The 24,586-nt window shown below is 37.7% G+C and overlaps 1 protein-coding gene across 1 annotated transcript in view; it reads left to right on the top strand.

Moving 5' to 3' along the window:
- LOC122992832 (transmembrane protein 163-like) overlaps positions 1-14,401 on the top strand; it is a 66,145-nt gene extending 51,744 nt beyond the window's left edge. Inside the window, exons 5-8 of the mRNA XM_044366794.1 lie at positions 849-945; positions 8,353-8,464; positions 9,755-9,896; positions 10,126-14,401. Of these exons, the coding sequence (XP_044222729.1) occupies positions 849-945; positions 8,353-8,464; positions 9,755-9,896; positions 10,126-10,186 (412 nt within the window). The 3' untranslated portion in view covers positions 10,187-14,401. The remainder of the gene's footprint in view (positions 1-848; positions 946-8,352; positions 8,465-9,754; positions 9,897-10,125) is intronic.
- Positions 14,402-24,586: the final 10,185 nt, after the last annotated feature.

The raw sequence follows: 24,586 nt of genomic DNA, 5'->3' as shown, positions 1-24,586 counted from the left end.
TCCGTGCCCAGCAGATGTGTCAGACAGAAGACAGATTATGGTCGAGCAATGGAGAGGCATTGATTAAGCTTCTTATTCCACTTCTGTAAAAGCAGAGGAATGTCAAGTAAATTCCAACCCTGTGTGTTCATGTGCTTACAAACACATGCAAGCAGCAAGCAGCTCACAAAACATTCATCTCATTATATCCCTTTTTTTTCCCATAATCAAAGTCCCACCCCGAAGCACTCCCAACAGAAATTGACAAATTGTTTATTCTGCTAGCACACAGTTCCCCAAATAGTCTGTAAACAGTATTCTGACTTCTGCGTAACACTGGGATTATGCTGTTTGAGAGATTTGGTTTTGAGATCAGTTGTATGTTTTATCAATGAGATCAGGTAAGAAGAGGTGCACTCAGTAGAATGTGGCTACTTTTATCATCAGTCTGTGAAATTAACTCCAATGTTTAGTTTAACTGAAGGGAATTGGTGCTTTAGTAGGTTTATCACTACACTGCCATATTGCTAGTAATGTCATGACATGTAATTTTTCAGTTCGAGCAAGGCTCTGTCTGTAATTCAAGCCATGGAAGAAATTTTAATAGCAACATTTTTTTTGACTGTTTCTTTGACATTTCATGGTAAATATCTTCCCATGGTTGCAAAGCTTCCAAAGGCCACTGCCAGTATCATTTATGACTGTTTGTGTCAGGTCTCTCTGAACTTTTGTTTGGGTATTTGGGTCAGGAAAATTACAAATTATCCTGATTCAAATGCAAGAGAAAGAAACAAGAACTTGGGGCAATACAGTCTAATCCAACCTGACCCTCAACATTCTGCTCTCTCTGTCTATCTGTCTGTCTGTAGAGCATGCGTAGTCCTTGGGATTGTGTTCGTTCTCTCCTCCCTCTGCATTCTTGGAAAGGCCATCCATGATCTGGCTACCAGGATGCCCCCAGAAGTGGTAAGACAACACACACACACACACACACACACACACACACCAGCCCACGCACCATATTGGACAATACTTCAGGAAACGATTCATGCCCAATGGCAACATGAAGTGCCAATACAAGAATTGGGACATGTATGTAATTTTCTTAAAGGTGAAGGTAACATGTTTGTCATCTGTGCCACAGATCCTGTCTCACACCAATAAACCAAACCTAAACCAACTAGTTTCTGTTGCCTTAACTCAACCACCATGCATGTTAAATTACAGAAGTAATTAATTACAGACACCGCCCTTGAATATCATCCATGATTATATCCAAACTCACTCCCCTTGTTCACTCATACACTGCCCCCTATAAAATAGATACTCAGTAGTTAATTGAACAGTTAAACTGACCATCATTTTGAATGTCATCATTTTGTGTTATCACTGGCAGGTATATTGTCACATGAATGTAATTTCACATCGTTAAATTGTGGGATTGTTGGACACAACTTTTTTGTTTCATTGTATGCTAAATAGAGATTGATTTAAGACACAGTCTAAGGTTTTGCAAAATTGTCCATTCTTGGCTTAATTAAGCCAGAATAAGCCTGTGCCCATACTTTTATAATGTCATTCTTGGTCCATAGAATACTTATTACAATACAACATAAATAAACTATAACGGTTCAGTAAAAACAGGCTTGGACCCAAAAGCACGACTCTCAAACAATGCTGGTAAAATGAAATGTTCAGCTTTAATCAAAGCCAAAACCAGGAAAAAGTCCAAAACCAGGCAGGGTAACAAAACTCCAGAAAGGCAGGATAGGGGTCGTAACAGGCAGGCAGAAAAGACTGGCAAGAAAAATGGCTGTGACGCAAAAGACTGATTTAGCAAAGAATGAAAGGGAATGGACCAGTATAAATGCAGCAGGATGAATGGGGAAGTGGAAGCAGGTGTGCAGAGGAGCAGGGGAAGGTCAGGTGATGGGGAATGACAGGAAAGGGTGAAACTGCAGGGCAGGAGGATGTGGTAGAATATGGAATAACAGGAGAGTAAGGTTATGTTCACAGTACATGCTTAAGTGGCCCAAATCCAATTGACGGATGACTCAGATCAGTTTTTTTTGCACAGAAGTGTGAACAAACAGAATCCTATTTTTTCATATCAGATCTGGGCTACTTGCATATGTGGTACTAAATCTGATTCATAGTCAATCTCTGCTGTCAGAACAGCCAGATCAAAATTTGTGTGTTTGGTTTTTTTTCACCTTTCTGTGCATGCGCATATCACCTGTTGTCATTATTAAGTGTCGGCACCTCATACCCCGGTAAAAATAAATATGTCGCCTTCTCGTTCTCATTCCCTTCCTCATCATTTGTATTGTCCGTCAACCACCACAAAAAATAATCCTTAGTTCAGCCACGCCATCCATGTTTATGATTTGACTGTCACACAAAAGACATTGCTGTTATTCTTGTACGCATGCGGCTCACATTTCAGTTAAATCTGCACATGCGTGGCAGTTTAGGACCTCAAGAGCCGAATACATGTCACTTACAAACATGAATGTGAACCATCAACACAAAAAGATCAGATCTGACCATGAAAGCCTGTGATGTAGCTTTAGTTCATGGCAAATCAGAAGGTGAACAGAAAATGAAAAGACTGATGTTGTGAAGAAACACAAAGAAACACAAATAAAGGGAATATTGTGATTTTGCATTGTTTTGCAGACACAGTTTTGAGTTTGGGAGCTTAGACCCTGCATAGGACAGTAGTTTATTCATCAAGTGCTGTTTAATTCAAGGTTAAGACTTTTTTTTACCACCATCACCAATGTCATGATAGTGTAGCTGTTAAAACTTTGCCTCGGGCCATGTAATTTTCCACAGTACTATATGAAATAGTCAGAAACTAATTAACTTCTGGAGTGTATTTCCCCCAACAATATAAACAATGTGTTTATGAGAAGGAGGCAAACACACGTGTGAGAGGAAGTGCTTCATGGCACTAATTATCTCTCATACACATACGAACACACACATTTAAATAAACCGGCATAATGAATGAAAATTCATGGAGTGAATCAATTTGAACCAATACACACGCATGCAGTACATGTGCACACAGAAGGAACACACCATGCATCGTTATGAGCTAGGTATCTTTTTATAGCCCTGTGTCGTAGTTCTTCTGACGTCAGTCTTTGTCTCCCTCCATCTGACTTTTATTCCTTTTTCTCTTCAACAGAGACACGCACAGACGCGTGCACACACTTTCTTTTTACTGTCAACATCACTCCACCCCCCCCCACCCCCCCCCCCCCCCCCCACCTCTCTCTGGAGGTGTTAAGACTATGAATAAGGTCCGAAAATAGTCCCATCTTTCTGTTGCTGGGGCACGGCCCAACTCTTCCATCATCACACTGTTTGGGGAGTGCCCATCTCATCCTTTCCAGATCGATGCTTTTAACCCTCTTATTTGGTTTGTAACCAAATAAGAAGCCCCCATCTGTCCATTTCACTAATCAGTGAAGCCAAGACACAGAGGGAAGCCAGACTTTTTAAAAACAGATATCCCTTTAGGTTTTCTGAAATGTAGCTGCAAAGCTTTAAGATATACTCCTTGATTTTGTTATAGGGCCTGACAGCACTCCAAAATCCCAAAATATCTTCACATTTCACTATTGATGCTTTTAAACTCAACACAGTTCACACTTTAATTTTAAAACAGCAATAAGCTTAGAGGAAATTTTACTATTGGGTCCTATAACAAACTCAGGGAGTCTATCTTAAAGTTACCCTATGAGGTTTTCTTGTTAACAAATAAAAGTGCATTGCCTATATACTTGAGGCCTAATAGTTGAGTCAGATGCATTTCTTTCTTCATAAAGCATTTGCAAAGCCAGTTTTTTACATTTACTGACATGAGATATAAGCTCATAACAACATTACTCCTCATAATGCTACAACCGGTCAAAAAACTCCAAACAGTACCTTTAAAGAATGCAGAAAAAACAGCTTTTGTATAGTTTAATGTAATGCAGGTACAGTATACTTTATATGTTAGTTTTTGTGCTTCCATGGACCTGTAATTGATCTGTATTATATAATATTTCCTGTTGTGAATATTATGTTATGTCAGAGGCCATTTTGCTATTACAAATTTATATTTTAAAAAGTTGAAGGTTGCATCCACACCTGCAAGCAACACATGTTTTCATGGAAAAGCATTTTTGGTCATGGACTCACCTTAATTTAAGTCTCTCAAAGCTTCACCTCAATGATAAAGGAACTGTGTTGACATCATATAGATCCAATAAGAAATTATTTTAAAATTTAAAATATGCAGTTATGATGTGAGATTGTTTAAATATCTATATGAGACAAACCAAGTCTGTCTTCTTGAGAATTTTGTGTTTGATGTTGTGAAAATTAAGTCATGAAAGCCCCTTTGACCACTAATAATAAAAAAGGCATAAAACCAAGAGACAAAACAGGCAACAGCAACTCTGTAGACTGTGTTTGATGTGCCGGTACCATTATGTTAATAAGAAACTGTGGGTGTTAGGTCTCAGAGGAGCTTCCTGACACCAGTAAGAACCTACTACCAGTGTCTCTTTGACACTCTCTCTTTCTTTCTCTATTTTTCCTACATTGTCCGTCTCTTCCAATCTAGGTTTGTTTCCTGCCAACACTCTCTGTCTTACCAAACTCCGTTACATGCACGATATGCACGATTGCATGTATAGTAAAATAATACAAACCTATAGAAATGTTCTCGGCCTCTATAATGCGCAAGACAACTACACATCCTGTACCATCCTATGGTATTAATCTTAGCATGTAACCTACATCTAATGGATTTTCAGTTTGTTCAAGAGTGATCTCAGCCATCTGGCTATGTCATTGTATGGAAAATACACTAGGCTGTGTGGCTGTGTGGAATTTGTAGAAGCAGGAGTATTGAATGATAGGTTCATCTCATTCTCTGCGTCATTTATCCAGTCTCTCTCTACTTTCTTCCCCCGCAACGATATTCATTATCTTTTGCCATTCTCTCTCTGTCCCCTCCCTCCATCCTGTCTCTTTCACCGTTTCCCTCGCCCCTCTTTCATCATCATACCCAGCTCTCTCTCTATTTCTTCTCCCTACAAGCTCACCATGTCTGTCTCCCTCCATTACCATGTCTATCGTCACTACTTTGTCGTTTTCAGATTCTTATTTCTCTCATTCATGGCCTCTCTTTCTTTCCCCCCACGTTTGGGCTTTTTGGTAGAAACAGGCTTTCTCAATGAAGTCTTCATCAAATAGCAGTCAGAGGTGATTTATCATACCAGCAGTGATCTTTTTATGCACCCTGTCCGTGGGGCAGTGCATGTGTGACAGAAAGGGCCAGATGCAAATTAGGAAAAGAAAATGAAAATTGCACATTTAAGAGGGAATGAAGAACCTGCGGTCTGAATATGATATTTCTCAGTTGATGATGTTATTGACTCGGCCAGAGGATAACAGCAGTGGTACATTATAAATAGTGCACAACGTTGCCACCTCATAGTATTGGGCTGTAAAATCACATTGAGTTGACGAGGGGTGCGAAAAATCAGGAATCCTGATTCGCATCACGTCCTGGGTTGCTGCTCTCATGGCAAGCTGTCTGATTAAACACAGAGAGCTGAGATTGGCTCCCCCAGCCGCTGTGCTAGAGGGAGGGAGGGCAACACACACAACATACACAGCCACACTGGTGCAAGAAATATACAGTGCATACATGCAGTCGCACATTTTCTCTAACCTTGCTTTCATGCGGTTTGTTCTCAGATCTTGATCTCAATGACATCAATAAAAGTAACGCCTAAAAATCTAAATAAGGAATCACCTGTAAAGAAGAGAAAGGGTTCCCTCTCTTGCCTCTTTCAGCCTAATGAAAACATACAGTACATGTACAGCAACAGATAAAAGCAAAAGAGTATTAAATAATAAGACAAGTACAGAGAATACTGTAGACAGAGTGATACTGAACACCAGTAGCGGTCAGCCAACAGAGGCTGCGTATACATGTGAAACTAAATGGAATATGATCAACTACAGTAAATTGTATTCAGCTTATTAGGACCCAGCTGTGTAATAAACACAAATTCAATACGAGTGCTTTCTTTTTCTACAGCCATGTAATCTCAGTAAATGGGAGTAGAAAGTCTCTAGTGGATTAGTAAATTATTAGCTGACCAGCAATCAAGAGCTCAAACCCGAAGAAAGCTGATGTTGGCAGTGTGTTCGTGTCAGAGAGAGAGAAATATAAAGACCAAGGGTGTGTCTCAAACAAACAGCAAATACCACAGCTTGAGGCTGAGGCCAATGTGACATTACCTGAAAGTGGATTGCCACCAACAGATGCTGGCTCTAATTGACTCCCATTCAAAAAGCATCAACTTCTCTCTAGAAATACTAAGTCAATAATTTTTTGTTTTTGTTATGTCATTATGGGCCCAATAAGTGTGTTGGTGGTCATTTTGGAAATTATTGCTCCGTTAATTAGATTTGAAGACTTATAGTAGACTTTGATGTTATAGCACAATTTAGCAAAAGTAGCTAACATTAGCCCAAGTGTGCAGTGTTTGGTGTTCCCAGTAAGCTAGTGTTAGCATCGGTCTGAGCTAGCAGACTGCGTTATTCGGAAGGTCCTGGCTCCAAACAGAGAAGATGGCACTGACCATAAGCAGCAACTCTGGGCTTAAAACTGGCTCAAACCAATGGGTGACCTCATACCTCACTAGGTCCATCTTTATATACAGTCAAGTCTGAAATCACTCCCTATTTACTAGATAGCTCACTATATTTACCTTCTGCCATTTTATTTGAATGATTGAATTCTGAGTGTGAGTATATAGTGTGCACAAACATTCCCATAGTGGAATGAAAAATGTAGTGTCCACGGCATATACGCTACTTTCTGCTTACTATCCCACAATGCATCACATAACATTTTATTCTTAAATGCCAGCACTCTTAGTTTTCTGCTTATCAGAGTTAACTATTGAATTGTAGAGAATAGTAAATGAATGAACGAGGTCATGATTTAATAATTACAGATTGGTTTTTTTTCACAACAGACTTGTCATAGTAGGAAAAGCATGGGTATTACTAGTAACATTAACAATGGCTCCGTTCTATTGAAGTGTCCCAGTGAGCTGTGACAGTGTGACAGCACGTACAATACCGGGACCCTGAAACTGAAGCAGCTAAATGGAATTCAGACGTCATTCTTTTTTTTTACTTGCATGCACGTTTCCTACTGTGAAATATCAAAAATGCCTATTCCACTTTTTATTAAATAGCCTGCACATCCAACTCATCCACTTTTGCAGGTTGAAGTTTGATGGATCAATTACATGATCTTCATGAATCAATATGAATGATAAAGGTGTGACTTCTTCCACCCAAACAGATGCAACAAAAGTCCTGAAAAAGACTCTAAGTGAGAACACCTGTGTATTTTAAAAAAATAAAAACATAGTGTTGTTAGGCTTTATGATAGTAATTCATGTTTACAAGTTCATTATTCAATAGAACAGATGGCGGCACCGTGACATATAGGAGAGGCCATAAGCTAAAATTATCAACGGCATCAAATATGGTAGCAGAGAAATAGACACTCATGTAAGTTCCTTTTGTAAAGAGGAACAGAAGAAGAAAAGTTCAGGTAAAAGAAAAAAGTGTAATCTCACAGTTCAACAGCACAAACGTTTTGAAACAAAGTGTGTCAGAGCTGTAGCTTACTTTTGTGCTGTTTCTTGGCAAAAGAGTATTTTGACTACAGCACTAAAGGTAGTAGAGGAGCCACCACTGCTGTGCGCTGGTTGGTGGGTTGGTCACAAGGTCTAATTTTATTCAAATGTGTTGCAAAAAGCTGACAAAAGGTCTAGTCTGGAAAGATGAAGTCTGATAAAAACAGTAGTTGTTTTTATCTTCTTATATGTGTCGCTTACTGTCCCAGTTTCCTCCGCTCTCCTCCCTGCCTTTGTGTCTCTCTCCCCTGTTGGGCTAATTAAATCTGATAGCTAGATGCTCTGGGGTCAAGTGTTAGTTTTTGCTGAGTCTGTTTGAGACTCAAGTTGAAAACAGCAGACCCTCACTTCACTTAGAGGCGTCATCTGGATGACCTTGGGTTGATGCACTCAAGTCAAGCCTGTATTTATTATTAATGGTTGAGCTGAAAAAAAAAAAAAAGTTTTGTGGGTCATTCTGTCTGGCTGATGATGTTGGTGTTGCCTTTTTTACTGTCTGCTTTACACTTGCTGTGCACAGCTTTCTCTCACTGTCGCTTTCTCTCCTTTCATTTAATCCAACACATGTTTTACCACAGATTTGTCATACAAATAATCTGCTCTTTCCCTCCTCTCCTCTCTGTTTTTTTTTTTTCTTTAGGATGACTTCCTCTTCAGTGTGTCCATAGTGAGCGGGCTCACATGTGCTGTGCTAGCTGTAGCCAAGTTCATGCTGGGAAGAGTGCTGACAAGCCGGGCACTTATCACTGACGGTAGGACACACATACACACCCACACACAATTAGATAGAAATAAAGGTTATAAATAAATAAATGTTTTGTTTCTCATAACTCGTCACTGTTTCCATTTCTTAAGCCTTTCTGTGTTTATAGTCATTGTCGTGTCTCTCTCCTGCTAATAACAGAGAGACGCTTCCCCTCTCTCATGGGCTCAGTTTTTAATGACAAGTAGTTCAACCGGATCAGTTGCAGAACTGACTTGCCTTCATTAGCTGTATTAGTTATGAGGGGGAAAGATATGGCATTAAAAGTTAGTGTTGAATGATAATTTATAGATAGAGATAAATAGATGGTGCCCAACAGGGAAAAAAGAAACCTGAATGTAGTTGAAACCATTTGCATTTAGTTTCATACAGTAATATAGTATCTGAATATGAATTAATAAAATTCTAATTGAAATGTTTTAATTACTTTCAAGTAATGTTGAATTGATTTTACAGAGAGTGGTGGAAGATTCTGATTCTTTAAGTATAACTACATAGTAAATAACACAATGTACAATGTTTTAAGTAGAAGAACTGATATATTATCAGCTACATGTACTTAAAGTATCAACATTAAAAGTACTCATTTTACAGCAGAAGGGCACCAGTCAGTGTTATAGTATTTTATATTATTGGAATATTGTTACTAATATATTAACATGTGAGTTTAAATGCTGTATGTTGAGGGGGAGGTAATTTTTACTACTTTATATTTACTTTATGTTTTCATAATGAGCAAATAAACAAATAGGTTATGACCCTCTGGCTGCTCATAGATACATACACGTGAACAAAAGCGCAGCAAACACACACTCACAAACACACACTGCTCTTCCTAAGTCTCACAACGCACAGGACATCAATCCAATAAACCTGAGGTTGCTGTTCTTAGAGCCTGGATTTATTTCCCACAAGACTTTGCACTTACTGCAGGCAAGACAATAACCTACTGTGCTAGCCTTCACACAAGGAGAAATGTAATTATGAAAAAAGTCAGCCACTATACAGAAAAGGGTGATTCGAACAATAGCTATAATCTATGATTATTTACGATACAGCTATTTATAATTGAGAAATTCAAAAATAACTGATGAGAATGTGTCTGATCTAACACTCCCATGGTTAAGATCTGTGTAAACATTGGCTGCAGCTACATGATTAAGGCAAAGAAAAGATTTCTATCATGTTTTTTTTGTATTGGTTTTGCAAATGGTCAGTCCCTTCAGACATACAGCACATCAGCAGACATAACACTCTCTATATGTTTTCTGTTTTTCAGGGTTTAACTCTATGGTTGGTGCCATCATGGGATTTTCCATTCTGATCAGCGCTGAAGTCTTCAAACACCACACTGATGTCTGGTTTCTGGATGGCACCATCGGAGTTCTCATTGGACTCATCATTTTGGCATATGGGGTCAAGTAAGAGATAAACTGATTTGTTTGACCCGTTGACTGATTTTAATTGAATCCATGTGAGGCTCCACTTGTTTCCCTTGTATGCCATGACAATTTGACAGCTCTGTACTTGCTAGGATGGTAAGAGTTAGGAGCCTAAAACAGGCTGAGACAAGACTTAGACACCCTGCTGTATGTATGTATGAAGCTGTAAGGTTTGCTTTCTAATAAGACCTTGTGTCTGTCTCCACAGACTTTTGAAGGACATGGTGCCCCGTGTGAGACAGACGAGGAACTACGAACGCTTTGAGTGAGAGACCTGTGTGTTGACCAGACCAGCAGGTTCACACAGACACACACACTCACACACACACACACACACATACACACACACACCTGGCTGCCTCCTGCCCTTCGCCCTCTTCTCTCTGTCTTTCTTACACAAAGTACATGCACATTTCACCCGCATATACATATGGACGCTACACATTCATGTCGTCACACACACAAGAATATATACACATATGCTGTATATACTGTACATAGCATATTCATACATTCAGACATAAACAAACACACATGCATGCACACGCACACACACACACACACACACACACACATACACACACATCTGAGAGACTTTGAGGAAAAAGGACATAATTGAAGACCTCCCCCTGCCAAGAAAGAACTTCAGTTGATTTTTTTCTTTTTCCAGTCTTCTCTTCTCCACTTTTTCTTCATGAAAACCACAAATTAAATATTACACAGAGAATAAGGAAAAGGGGAGATGCAACATGGATGAGATGCTCCACAACTGAGACTGTTGTCTTCTAACAAGAGTTATGGATTTGTTCAACCTGGACATAGATGTCTGCTTTCACACAGTTTTTCCTCTCCAGGAAACTACAGTATGTTGATCGGCTAGGTTCATTCATTCATGAAGATTCAGCTATTGTTGTGGGGAGTATATGGGGGATCAAAATGAAAATCCACCAAAATGATGTAGATTTTACGGGAGTTCGGTGAAGTCCAAGATTAAAGATAAAATATGTGTTCCCATGTTACTCACTTGGGAAAACATATACAAGGAGTCTCTCTATCCTGTCTTAATTAAGAATATGAACTCTTCATTTTTAACTTTTCTTTTAATGCTATCAGTTATTAAGTGCAGATGTCCCTCTCCTAAAACACAGGAGGTCCTGGCAAAATCTCACAGCCTGAGACTCACACAGAGAGTATATAAGCAGCACTGAGTCAGCAAACACCACTTCCTCTGTGCATACAGGAAGGTGAAAAGCATCAGTGCACAGTCAGGTCAGCCTTGATCTAGAAACTCTACAACTAAAAGCAAACACAAGTAAAAAGGACAGGAGACAATTATTTGCCAATTAATGGCTATAAACCGAAGTGCACAAAGCTAAAGTTATTTAACCAGTTTATATTACATTGCATCACATTATATGTGATGTGTCCAAGCACAAATTAGCAAACTTTCCCTCCAAACATTGGTGTTTGTAGCTGACAGTTTAGTGCAGTTCCAATTTTAAACACAATGATGGTTAATTCAGGGTATTTAGCCTGTTTTGTCTTAACTACTGTATCTGACTTTATGTTTCATTGCCATATCTTTGTTCATGTTTTTGACTTGTTTACAAACACACATACCTTAGTCAGTTTTTAAAGGAAATCCATTCAGTTACTTTTGTTTTTTTTTTACTTGAAATATTATTAAAGTTGACAGGGTGTGCTGGGCAATAGCTAACAAGTGAAGAATAATTAATCAAATCAAAGTTTTTGTAAAGGTGAGATGGCTAAAAAAAAAACACAATAGTGGTTATCTTGTGTTTTTGCTGTAACACCTTTTCAGGCTTAGATAAATAATCGATGTAAAAGCACTAAACACCAGGAATGTTCCCTGTACTACTTGCTATTATCTTGTTATTTATCATTTGCTCAACAGAGTGTTGAACTGTCGTGGTATTTATTATATTTGTTTTAGCATTTCCCTTTTTTTTTTGCTTGTTTTGACTGCAAAGTTCATTTGGAAAGTTGGAAACGATTAAGTCTCAAGCCTTAGATGAAACTAAGCACAATGACAAAGATAAAGCAGCCTGTGGGAATATCATTTACATTGCATATCATTACAGTTTTTCAGAGACAGTGTTTTCTTCTGTGTCTGCTTACCAGCTTATTTGTTCTGCATGTGCATTATCATTATTATCATTCATTATGATGTGCAATGAACAGAATGTAAATACAAACCACACAGTCTGCTAATATGTATATTACACTGTTTGGGTGCATCAGTAACAAAAGTCACAAATAGTCATAGTACTTTATGGCAAAACATAGTGGGCTTTTTTGGAGTAGACAGCTTATAGTTAAAATACAGGATGATCAGTGTTGCATAGTAAAAATGTTTACTCTATAGTGCTTATATACTGTAAATGTTGTTTTACATATTACTGTAGATTATTGGTGAAATGAAATGACAAGTCTTACTGTAAGTTTTTGCACTGTAAGTGAAAAATCTCTGGTTGGATGTAGGTGTGATCTGACAGTGCTGTCCAAGGCTCAGCTGTGTTTTACAATTTCTCTTATATCACTTATCAGCAGCTGTCAAGTGAAGAACTGATCGCCAAGCCAGTCACTATTTATATAACTGACACAGGAGTTACATGTGAGCACAGCCATTATTGTTCCCGCAACAGTTTACCTGATGGCACAAATCAGCATTATTTTACTGATCTTTGGAAACTGTGGGTGTCATAAACCTATGTGAGATCATCCATTTGATTTTAGAAAAACATTGAACATTTAAAAAAATCAGGAAATAGTGAATATTGTGTTATTCTACATATCATGTAGATTTAGTGACTTGATGGTCATCCTATTGGAGGATATTTCTGTCTAACTCAAAATAAGCAATTACATAAAAATAAAATAAATTCCGTTCACAGATTGGTTTTATACAAAGTCATTGTCATGAATTCAATTAGAAATAAATGGATATAAATAATTCATAGATGCTGTGTTCACAAATGGACCTGTTTGTGGCCTGGTCTACTCAGCTATCCACAATGCTTGTGAGACACCTTCTGGTTGGAAACCACATCACAGGAGTTTTAATCAGTATTCAGTGCACTTGATCCTAGGGAGAGAGTCTAAATTTATCCCGGGCTTAAAAGCGCTACAAAGCCTTGGACAGTTATTCTGAAGGGGGCCTACATCCGCTCTACACTGTAATTATCAACTCCTGAGTTGACATACTAGACAAGGTGCAAAGTTATTGTTATTATCTTTAGTTTCATTGTGTGAAGAATAAGGATTAGCTATAAATTGAAGGTGTGAATCAATCACACCTCTTCAACTCACCAACAGCACACAGATTTGTAATGTTTCCCTCTCTGACGCATAGAAGACAATCTTTACAATTACTTTTACTAGTAAAGCACAGTGTTCATGTGCTGAAACCGATACATAAGGCACAGAACACACTAGAAGAATCATCAATCAGTCTCTGTAACTGTAAATGTATGCTTTACTAGCTCTATTGCTTGTATGGTTAACTATTGTGTTTGGATAAACCAGAGACTATTTTGATCTCGGCAACAAAGTCCTTTCTACCTCTCTTCTTTGCACTTTGTTTTATTTTCATGCCATTTCTCTTGTACACATTCATGCTACTGTAATTGTGGCCCTGGCCACCTTTACACTCCTTAATAATGGGTGATCTTAGAAGCTGTTGTACTCACTGTAAATGACTGTAAGTGCAACAGCTGAATACCAAAAAAAATATGTAAAATGTAACTGTACACCCATGATCACCAGAGTTGTGGTTGCATTTCATTCAGCTAAAATGTGATTCCTCTGATGCCTCATGAAAGGTTTCAACCCTCACACTCCATCTCACTAGAAAAACTGCTAGAGGTTTGTGAAACAAAGATGTCTGAACATGTATTTCTTGTTCGTACAAACACAAAATCTCTCATCACTTGAGAAATACAAAGTGGTATAAAATCTTAATCTATTTCAATGTTTCATGGAAATAGCTCAGAAACCTGTCCAATCAATTATACAGCTTGATGAACTGAACAAATCATTGAGACCATTTATCCACTCTTCTGACATGTGCATATCTTTTAATTGTGCTTGTGTTGATGAATGGATTTATCATTATCATCCCCAAAACGGCACCAAACCATTCATTTTACTCACAAAATTATGACAGCAATACTAACCACTTCTCTGTTGCTATAGGCTTTGCATGGGCTTATAAAAACCCTTCAGTGGTTACAGATGCATTGCAACCACTCTCTCACACACACATGGAAAGATGTAATTGAATTTCCAATAAATCTGACTATGTAACAGAATTATTAATTGTCTGTTTGTACAGTAATAATATCAGTGGTATTACAGATGATGTAAACACCATTTATTTATGTAAAAGAACAATGAAGCATCTCTTTGTCAAAGAGCAAAGTTTTATTGATTAATAAAGTTTTATCCTGCTTATTCATCAGCAATCATTGAGACATGATTTTTTTTTTTTTTTTTTTTTTTTTTTAACCACACAACAACCGTCATGGAAGGCTTTTTCCTACCACATTAGTAATACATAAAACGGGGAAATACATCTACGGAGTGAAAAAGTTGATGGTGAGTACCATGTGAACAAGCATAAATTCCAACCCACCCACTCTAAGTCACAGGGTCAATATAAACAAATATAATGTATCAAATTTGTCAAATGAGTCGCATCATTTCTGTCAATCAGCTGCTGTGTCTATAATATAAACATATATAAACATTTAAATTATAAATATGGGGTGTCTCTTATATACACACTACTTTGTGTGTTTTAAATGTCTTCAGGCAGTATATGTCATTCATTTTATATTTTGACTGCTACTGTGAAAGTGTTCTTTGTGCACTTATGGTTCTTCTCTCCTTAACCTATAGTGTTGTAAATGGACTGCACTTATATAGCGCCTTCCTAGTCTTCCGACCACTCAAAATGCTTTTACACTACAAGCCACATTCACTCTTTCACACATACATTCATACACTGATGCAAGGGGCTGCCATGCAAGGTGTCAACCTGCGTATCAATACGAGCTAATCATTGATACACACTTTCACACACGCAATTTTGGGGTTCAGTATCTTGCCCAAGGACACTTCGACATGAGGACCGGAGGAGCCGGGAATCGAACCATTGATCTTCTGATTAGTGGATGACTCACGCCACCTCCTGAGCCACAGCCATCCATGGAAACTCTTACAATCATAAGCAGCAATAAACATCAGTCAGCTACAGTGTGGAAAACACGCTGGTAAACAAAATGTTTATGCTTTCCACCTATAATTTTAAGAGTGTTTCTAGGTTTGAACACATGAATAAATGCTGTTGTTACATAAGCAAAACAGTAATCATATTGAATCAGTCACATCAGTCTCAGTAATTGTAAATTACACTTAACATGGATAAAATACTTTGTTTTCTTCATTATTATATGAACATTTAGCAGTTGGACATTGGCTATGTGAATACCTTAGTGTAATGTGTCTTTAATGTGCATCCAAGCTGCTGCTGACAAGACAATGTTAATTACATCTCAAGGAGATGACTAGAAAGGTGCACTCATTCCCCTTACCTTCTTTTCAGGTTCATAGGAGACTGTGAAACACCCAGGACATCATTAACAGACAGGCAGTGGCTGAACTGTTATGTCAGGATCAGGCTAATGCTCACTCCCATTGAGTCAGCAAATTAAGTGGCTGGAAGGAGTGAATGAGTGCCCAAAGGCTATGCATATAGCAAGTACAGCTGAACTTGGTGTAATGTATTTTTTTGAAGTCAGGTCCAGTCCAGTCAGAGAGTTGAGTCATCTCGTATTAGCAAAAAAGAAAAAACAGAAAAGAGGAAACTGAGCTAGCTATTATTGTTAAATATGTGCACAGAAATAGAACATACTAGATGACTATACTAACACTGTTAAATAAATGCTGTATCAGAAAAATTGTGATAAAGTGGAATGAACATTCATAGGCAAATTGTACGGATTGGAAACATTACTTCCCTTGACAGAAGTTATCTTGTACTCAACCTGAAGGAAACGCTGTAATAGCATAATTCTTGTCCATAAATGGAGATAACACCATGTGTCACATGTTGCATTTGTGAATAAAGTTATAGCTTTCGTTTGAACACCATTTGAAACAGTTTGTAGTAGCCTACAGCTGTCCCTTTTGAATGAAACAAAGGTGTCTTATCCAGGCAATGGGTGACAAGTATCTGCCTCATTTTACACTGTTTTAAGTCTTCATTCACGTTCACGTGCATTGAGGATACCACAAACATCACCCAATGTCTGTGCAGGATCAGTTTGTGAGATCTGAGTGTAGACAGTGCATTCTTGTCATCTCAAATTTGTGTGACTTGCAGAAACGTGCAGAATTTCACCTGTATAAGGCCAAGAATCAAACCTGCATAGAGACTTCTTGCTGTGAACAACTGAGCCAGTTGGAAACGGCCATGTTGTCATGAGGTGCTGCTGTACTTTGATCCCAGAATTAACCTTTATGTGCAGAATAACTTACACATGTTTGTTTTATATGCAACGCTGCGCATGCCTTGCATAAGGCTATCAGGTTCCTATCGTAGTCTCTAAAAGGGGCAGATGTGAATTGGGGACTGGTCAAATCGTACACAACTGAGAGGATCAGACAATGTTTACTATTGTAGTAGACGGGGACCATCAAATAATTATGAGAGAGTTTTTATGTTTGACAATCTACACTGTAGCTGGAAATAGATAAGAAAAAGGAGAAGAAATCATCAGAAGCTGTGTAACATATAAGATCATCAAGCATGTTATTCAAATGGTGATGCAGGATCTCAGCAAGTTAAGGGGCTATACAATCAGAGATGAGTGGATCTAAATGAACTCCATTGCACAGGGGCTCTCACTCAGAATTAAGTCTGTAAGGTTGTGCTAACAATATGGTTGTGTATGGAGACTGGTACAAAGCTCTAGAGGACAATTATCCTCAATTCAGGGGCAAATGCACCAATCTGGTTTTTGGTCATGTTCTTTTTGGTGCTCCTCTGTCCTCTTTTCCAACTCAACAACTAACTCTGTCACCAGCTAAAACTGGTTTAAAAGTGTATGTTTATGGGTTATTTTATATACTGGCAAATGGTCAGCTCAGGAATGAGTGGCTGTACTAAGGCAAAATGCCAAAGCAGACAGGTGAAAGGTTTTCTGTATAGGCTGTGAGAGCTTTTAATGTGGCACATTATTACAAGTTGAAAAGGTATACTGTGCACTTCATGGTGATATTTTATTAAAAAAAGAGATGATTCAACTATAACATTAAAGGGCATAGATTCATAGTGAATCTAATACTTTATTGGTAGCATCATAGGTATTTGGAAAAATATAAATATTTTATAATGCCTCTTATAGTATATTTATAGGTCTGTGTTGATTTGTCTTTTTGATTCAGAGTTGACCTGATTATACTGTAGATCACAGATCCAGTTTCACAGATCTACCCCTCCTCTGACATGCTTGTTTACAGGAAGTGGCTGCTTCTGACTTCACAGCCTGGAGCATGCTCATTGGAGGAGAGAACAACATGAGAAGAAGGGAGACTATTTCTTCTAGTGCTTTTCTAATTACAAAAATGATCCTCCACATCCTTTTTCCAACCCTTCAACCCACATTCCTCCAACTTGTTTTTCAATCAAGATGTTGACTCTCTGGAGCATTCCTTCACAGGTAAACTCAAAGGGAAGGTAAGACTCAATGTGAAATATACAAAAGGTACTTCCAGTGGAGTGGAGTGCAATGAAAGTACAATGTATGGACATTTGTGACAAAGGTGACATATCTGCCATTTGTTTACACCTTCCAAATTATATACATTTGTCGTCTACCATAGTCAGTGGATTGATTTTACTGTTTGACCTACTAGCTCATCATTTGATTCCTTATTCATTTGATTGAGGTTGAAAATAATCTGTATGGTGTGCTAGGTTCTAGGGGTGTGCCCGAATACAAATACATTATTCTGCAAAGCACAAATAGTGGGTTTTATACGAATATTTGTTTCATACAAATATTTTAAAAATTATTTGTTGGGGGTGTTCCCCAGAGATAAAGCTACTGAGCTACTGACACAAGCAAAGTGCTTTTAAAGACTCTATATAAACTGTTGTTCCCCTTCTCCTTTCCACAAAGTTAGGTTGTTAAAAATAGGCAATGAAAAGTGCAAAGCAATAATTGCCTTTGAAGTTCCTCCCTACATGTTACACGGTGTGCTGTCTCTGTGTTATGGGTGTACAAATAGATAGGTCTGGCTGCAATGAGGCGATGAGTAAAGTTTTATCTCAGTAATCATAATAATTTTCTAAAATTAAAAGTGTAATAAAAACAAAAACAGGATTTTTAAGCCTCTTCCCACTTTTATTCGAATGCAAATACAGATACAAATAATTTTGCTGCCTCAACAAATACAGATACAAATACAAATACTGGGATCTCTGCACATCCCTAGTAGGTTCTACACAGGAAGACTATTAAACTTTGATGAATGTTAGATTATTTTAAGTGTTTCAGTTCATAAAATGATGCCTTACCTCTCTAGTGTCGGGCTTTCCCTTGAAGAACTGTGAGTTCAGGGTCTAACCTGGGATACAGGAAAGCACAGCCATTAGCTAAGGCCTCCAGATGGGCGGGGTATTCATATGGGAACGACAACCACACAAAAACCTGCAACAGACCACAGTCACAAAGCTGTTCAAACTACCCTGACGCTGAATAAGCACATAGCGTATGCAGGTCTATATGATTCACTCATGCACTTCTTTACTGTCACCACATGGTGCCAGCCAACACCAGCACATAAATGATGCATCTTACACTCCAGTACTGCACCTATGAGTAAAAGCATACACAAGGTGAGTTGTTATTACTTTCTGTGTGGACCCACACTTTTCAAACCCATTGATAATTATTTTGTGTGGAAAAAAAAATGTGGGTTTGAAATTTTTAAATTCTTGTAAAGATTCCAGTATATCCAAATATTAAACATGACATGCTTAATTGCAGGGAAAAGTGTATAAAACAATGACCACACATCTAGAATATTGTAATGCTGATGTAACCTAGTAGAGAAATGGGCTCTGTAGGATTATTTTATTTCAAGTTTTGTTTTCTGTTCACTTAAACAGTGTGTCAGTCAGAGGTATCTTACTCAGACTTAGTTCTTATTAGTTATATCAGATAATTCTCCTCTTCTCTCTTCACCTCCTCTCCACTGAATCAGATCTTCATTTCACTCTACATGATATCTATCTTTCTAACATTATAGTGCTCAACTCATATGTGTTTGTCCGTGAGAGTGAACATGGGATAAATTTTATTTAGGGCTTGAATTAGTCATTTTTGTAAAACTACACAACATGATCATTAGGGGGAAACATTGTGCATTGTGTCTTTTTTGACATACTGTATCTCACCATTCTGTCCCTTCACTTACACGTGTCATTTGCAACATATTATACACCATTAAAGGATTTTGGTATAATTTAGGGAAATTATGCATCTCGATACTCTCTTGGTATGTTCAAAAAGATAATAAATGGGCAAATGAAGGCACCATGATTATGTTAATCACTAATCCATTCTGGTGTAAAATAGACCTTAATCCAATGGGGCCCCCTTCAATTTCTGTAATATCAGTGAATGACAGTAAATCACTTAAAATATACTTTTAAGAAAATCTTCCTTTTGAAATTAGGTTATGAGTCATCATAATTACTAATGCTGTATGTTCCAACATTTTAATATTAAAAATAACTTCAATCAACTAAATTACACACACACACACACATGCTCATACACTCACTCTCTCTGTAGTGCTGTCTGAATCTGTTTAAGGTCATGTATGGAGGCAGAAAGGTGAAAATGGTAACATAGAATGAGAACTGTGAAAATGATTGCACTCCACTGGACGTATTCTCCAAGGGGGCCTCCACTGAAGGCAGTCTCTGCTATGTTAAGACTAGATTCATCTATCACCTCACCAGGATGCACCAGGATCTGCGGGCAATGTAAAGAGTTCTCTCTCCTTTGTTTCATTCAGAATTCAACCAGTATGAATTATTTTAAGGCTAATACAGCACCACACTGTTTTTTACTCGCTGGCAATATTAATAACAACACTAAAACAAAAAAAAATATTATTAGATCTAATCTCAACTAATATTAGTAGGTCAGTTTTCATCCCTTTGTGAGCGTTCCACAAGTTAAATGGACTGAGGCTCAAATAATAATAATACAAATTAGACAAGAGCTCAGAGATATTTCAGCTGTAGGATTACTATAAAAATGCTCGGCCCAGGAGCAAATATTTTTTTTAGATCTCAAAGCAATGTGGCCATTGTATCCTATCAAAAGCCCTTCAAGCAGCTAGGAGGAAATGGCCTCATCTGATGACTCATTCTCTCCTTCTAAGGTAATTGTGTATTATTTCTGGTAAAACTGTTTCCAATCTCTTCTTCTGATGAAGAGTTAGGTCTATGTAATTCATATTCATTTCTGTTTCTATTTTCACTTTGCTCTTTCCAAGTTTCCCAAACTAGGCTGAACAGGACCACAAATCATCGCCAACATCACCACGACAGTTTGTGTTAATTATGCCACTTTGCCATTCCCCATCCAGATCAACCTTCAATTTGAAGATTCAGAACAGGAATTTGCTAGTTAAAATCTGGTGCTTCTTCTGACCATCAATCAATGCAATTTATAGTAATACAGACATTTAAGCGATATTGTTATGTAGGCAACTAATGTGGAAAATGAGCTCAAGGGACAGTGAACAAAACTGCTATAACTGCTATAAACAAAACAAAAAAACAGCTTGAAGCACAGGACACAGGGGGCATATTCATAAAGCTTCCTAGTACAAAGAGTTCAAAGAGTTGCTCCTGGTGACGAAATTGACAAAAAGAAGCTTCATAAAATTATGATGTTTTCTAAGAATTTCCCCTTACAGTTAAGACTAGATCCTGATAAAGATAAAAGTTATTCACAAAGCATCTTAGCCCTTAAGAGAGCTCCTACGGCTCCTTGCTCAGAGTTTCTCTGAGAATTTTTCTAAATCATTCGTAAGCTAGGATTCCTTGCTAGAAATGTTTAGGCTAGGTTAGGAGCTCTCTGAGAGTTTTCTCAGAATGTTTGTTAATACGGCCCCAGAACTCTATCTTAACCTAACAAGAAGGAGCGGTTACACCAACACACACTTCACACTTTATCATATCTGTGAATTTCCAAAATCTCACTGAGATAGATGAGGATGGAGCACAGAGACCCATTCATCACATAACTGCAGTATCAAGGTCAATCTTCATCCAAACCACAAAGGGCCACAACAACAACAACAACAACAACAACAATAACAAAACAAACAAACAAACAAACAAACAAACAAAAAACAGCAGGACCAAAAAGAGCAAGAACAGCTGACATGTTCACAATGACAGTGTTAGCATGCTGATGTTAAACAGCATGTTAACGTGTTTATGCTGTTCACCATCTTAGTTTAGAGCGTTTGCATGCTAATTTGCTAATAAGTGCACAACATAAAGTACGGCTGAGGCTGATGGGAATGTCATAAACTATAGTTTTGGACAAATTAAAACTTTTTACCTGACGGTGGCACTAGAAGAAAAGTTAGACGATCATCAAAGTTATTAGGCCAACAATTTATCCTGAGAAGGACAAGAATGTTCCTAACAAATTGTTGATCCACCCAATAGTCGATGAGATATTTCACCGAGGGATCACTAAAGACAGTAGAGCCTCTTTCACATATAGTTCCCATAAATTACTGGGGTAACTTTTCAGGCACTGCTAGTGATTTTCACTATTCATACTTGCAGCTACATTCAAGAACTTTTCCATCTTGCGACTTTTCACATATGCCATGGCAATGCTGGATTAGATGGGCAAGGAACAGTCCAGCAGATGGCAATAATGCACTTATGAATGCCAGCATCTCTAACTGTTCCAGACAGCTGCCTAACAATTTCACCTCCTGCACAGACTGAGCACTTGTAGTGCTTGTTAGTTATCAAATCACCTGTGAAAGCATTGGCAAGGCAACCGTCTTGTGATTGGTTCACTTGCTCCATGTGAAAGGGTCTTTTGTTAGATGGCCGTAACTCTTCACGTGCTTGGTCCTGCAATGTTACAACTTTGATTCACAACACAGTTGTATTGGCATTTTCCCTGGAATGTTACTAGGTCTTGAGGTGGGATATTGGTGGTACAGATTTCCCTTAATATCAGTCCCTGCTCTCATTCACACATGACCCCATGCAGGAAAAGTTCCTGAACATTTCAGGGATAGACTGCATGTGTGTAAGGAACTTAGGATTCATCCTCTGGGCACCAAGAAATATCTGTCTGTATAATGTTTAATGGCAACCCATCCAACAGTTGTTGAGATATTTCACTGGATATGTGGAAACTGGCCTGTTGTTGGCACAAGAGAAAAAGTCAAGGTCACTAAAAATCCTTAGGATTAATTGTCTTGAGACCATGGATATATGTACCAAATTTAATTCCAATCCATCCAACAGGTGTTATTTCAATAAAAAATGAAAATATCAACCACATGGTGGCACTATTGAAAAATTCAGTTAGGATCACCAAAGTTAGTAGAATTCATCATCTGGGGACCATAAATGTCTGTAAAAAAATTTAATCCAATAGTTTTTGAAATATTTCAGACTGGACCAAAGTGGTGCCCAACCAATAGACCAACATTTCCATCCTACAACCATGCTGCTAGCATGGCTAAAAATCACTGGATTTACAAAATCTATCTAGATTACTGCTGTTGTGGAAAAATAACTGATCTTTTCCATATTTTTACCTCTTTGTAATACATCACATTCACAGTATGTCAAGACATTAACTCTGTTTTGTTTCAAATTATATGGTGTGATTAAATAAATAATCATTATTAGTAATATTTTCTTATACATCTTTACTAATGAGATTTCAGCGGTAAGTTGCCAAAACAATAAAAAAATCCCAGAAATGTAGAATTGTCAGTCACTGTGTCTACCCATGCATGGCAGTAAAGCAGTTTTCATCCTCTTTGATTTGATTGTCTGAGAAACACACAAACAGCAATCCATTTTTACTGCGGGTCAACCTCTGAAACTGGGATCTAGCCTAACAAACAGGTCTATACTATCCAAGTAACTGCTAGAATAACCATCAAGTGTGGACGGCTATTGTAGCAGGTTCCACTGTGGTTTCACACCACTTATCACCTCTGCATTGATTTATCAAAAAGAGGTGACCTTTCTCTCAAATCAATCACAAAGTGACACAGTATGTAAATACAGCATTTGTATACTGTAGACTTGTGCTATGTCTTACATACAGTATATATCACTAACCTGAAAACAAAAATTCAGCTTTTTAGTAATATCAAAAGGATTTTGAATGTGTACGACTATAGATATTGTATGTTTTGACAGCTGAGGGAATCTTGAGAGAATAAGCTGTTGTACAGGATGTGATCATGGACACACGTCCAACACAGCTGTGGACAATCATGCAGTTATGGGCTGTATTTAAACACTGTGTAACTTTGTGACTGATATGTCTTGAGAGAGGTCAAGTCTTTTTAATGAATCGTTGCAGAGGTGATAAGCGTGTGTCGGGAATTGACTTTTTTCCTTGGAATGGATCTTTGATTCCCTGAATTGATTCCCTGCAGCACAAAAGAGACAAACAAGTGGTGGGCGTGTTGCCTATATGACATATGTCAGAGGGTGCACGTCAAGACACAAATACTCTGCTAGTTTTTTTCTGCTAGTTTTTTTTTTTTAATTGCAAACCTACATGTGCTGTGCTCTAAAACTGCCCACAATACAGCTCCTTAATCATCTCATCCCTCATTATGTCCTTTCTCTTTCTCTGCCTCTAATTTTAATCTGGAGTGTAATTCTTCATTGTAGTGCTTCAAAGGAGGTGAGAGAGACACTGAGAAATGAGGAAAATTATTCCGCTGCTCTGAACATAATTTCAAAATCCTTGCATCTGAAAAGAGCAGCAATCACCAGTAGTATATAATTATTTCTCATATTCAGAGTACTTAGTTAGCAAATATCAGTTGTGAATTCCTTTTTTTAATAAGCAAATATGATTTTAGCAGTAGTGCTACTTGAAAAGACATTAAAATACAACAATTATATAATAATAATAATAATAATAATAATAATAATAATAATAATAATAATAATAATAATAATAATAATAATAATAATAATAATAATGTTTTATCACAGTTGTCAGAAGATTGCACTATGGTAAAGTGATCATCTTCAAATTTCACAAGGCTCTTCATTATGTATAGGAGAGGACAGGGCAGGTGAAAAAAGAGGTTAAGGAGAGAGAAGACAGACAAACAGAGGTGAGAAGTGAAGGAAAGAGGGAGCAGAGATAGTGTTTATATCGACGAGATATCTCTTTAATAAACAAGACTTTGAGCCAGAAAAAAGACTATTTGGCTCTGAGTGAGAAAATAGTTTCCACAAAAAGCAAAATACTGTGACCTCACTTAGCCATATTCACAGCTTGTTACCCACAGTTACCTTAACCTCACCCTCTATTTCACAT

The sequence above is a fragment of the Thunnus albacares genome, chromosome 11 (assembly GCF_914725855.1).
Source record: "Thunnus albacares chromosome 11, fThuAlb1.1, whole genome shotgun sequence".
NCBI classification, from domain to species: Eukaryota; Metazoa; Chordata; class Actinopteri; order Scombriformes; family Scombridae; genus Thunnus; species Thunnus albacares.
This window is presented reverse-complemented; position numbering and strand designations above follow the sequence as displayed.